Below are 583 nucleotides of genomic sequence, written 5' to 3' on the forward strand. Positions count from 1 at the left end.
CCCCCCCCGCGGCTCGCTGCCCCAGGGGGGCAGCAGCATCCTCTCTGCTGGGAAGGGGAGACCCAAGCCCCAGCCTTGGTCTAGGACAGGTTTAGGGGGTTTTCACCCCCTGTGATGCAGGAACCATTCAAATGTTTCTGCAGCAGAGGGGAGGGAAAAAAAAGCAGCTGCTTGGTCAAAACGGAGGGTTTATGTGCACTAAAAAGCTTCGTGGCTGCTGACTCCTTGCTCTGGCTCTTGCAGATCTGTGCTGTCTGCCTGGAGGAGTTCAAGCCCAAGGACGAGCTGGGGATCTGCCCCTGCAAACATGCCTTCCACAGAAAGTAAGTGTGGGCAGTGCGGGGCGAGGCCAGGCCGGCCCCGCGGAGGCTGCAGGTGTGGGGCATCATGGTGCCCCTGCTCCTCGCCCTGGGTTTCTGTCTGCCCCGGTTCCAGGGGAAGGAGGGGAACGGCAGCAACGGTCCCTCAGCGAAGGAACAGGAGCAGCAGAGGGCCAGTCACTTCATACAGATGTAGACTTTATAGGGTCAGGAATCACAGACTGGTCTGGGTTGGGAGGGACCTTAAAGATCGTCTAGTTCCA

At 59.3% G+C, this 583-nt stretch overlaps 1 protein-coding gene across 1 annotated transcript in view; it reads left to right on the forward strand.

Moving 5' to 3' along the window:
• RNF24 (ring finger protein 24) overlaps window positions 1-323 on the forward strand; it is a gene marked incomplete at its 3' end in the record, with an annotated part of 9,452 nt that extends 9,129 nt beyond the window's left edge. Inside the window, exon 4 of the mRNA XM_010139248.1 lies at window positions 244-323. Coding sequence (XP_010137550.1) covers window positions 244-323 — 80 coding nt within the window. The remainder of the gene's footprint in view (window positions 1-243) is intronic.
• Window positions 324-583: the final 260 nt, after the last annotated feature.

The sequence above is a fragment of the Buceros rhinoceros genome, unplaced genomic scaffold (genome assembly GCF_000710305.1).
Source record: "Buceros rhinoceros silvestris isolate BGI_N320 unplaced genomic scaffold, ASM71030v1 scaffold4767, whole genome shotgun sequence".
In the NCBI taxonomy this organism is placed as follows: Eukaryota; Metazoa; Chordata; class Aves; order Bucerotiformes; family Bucerotidae; genus Buceros; species Buceros rhinoceros.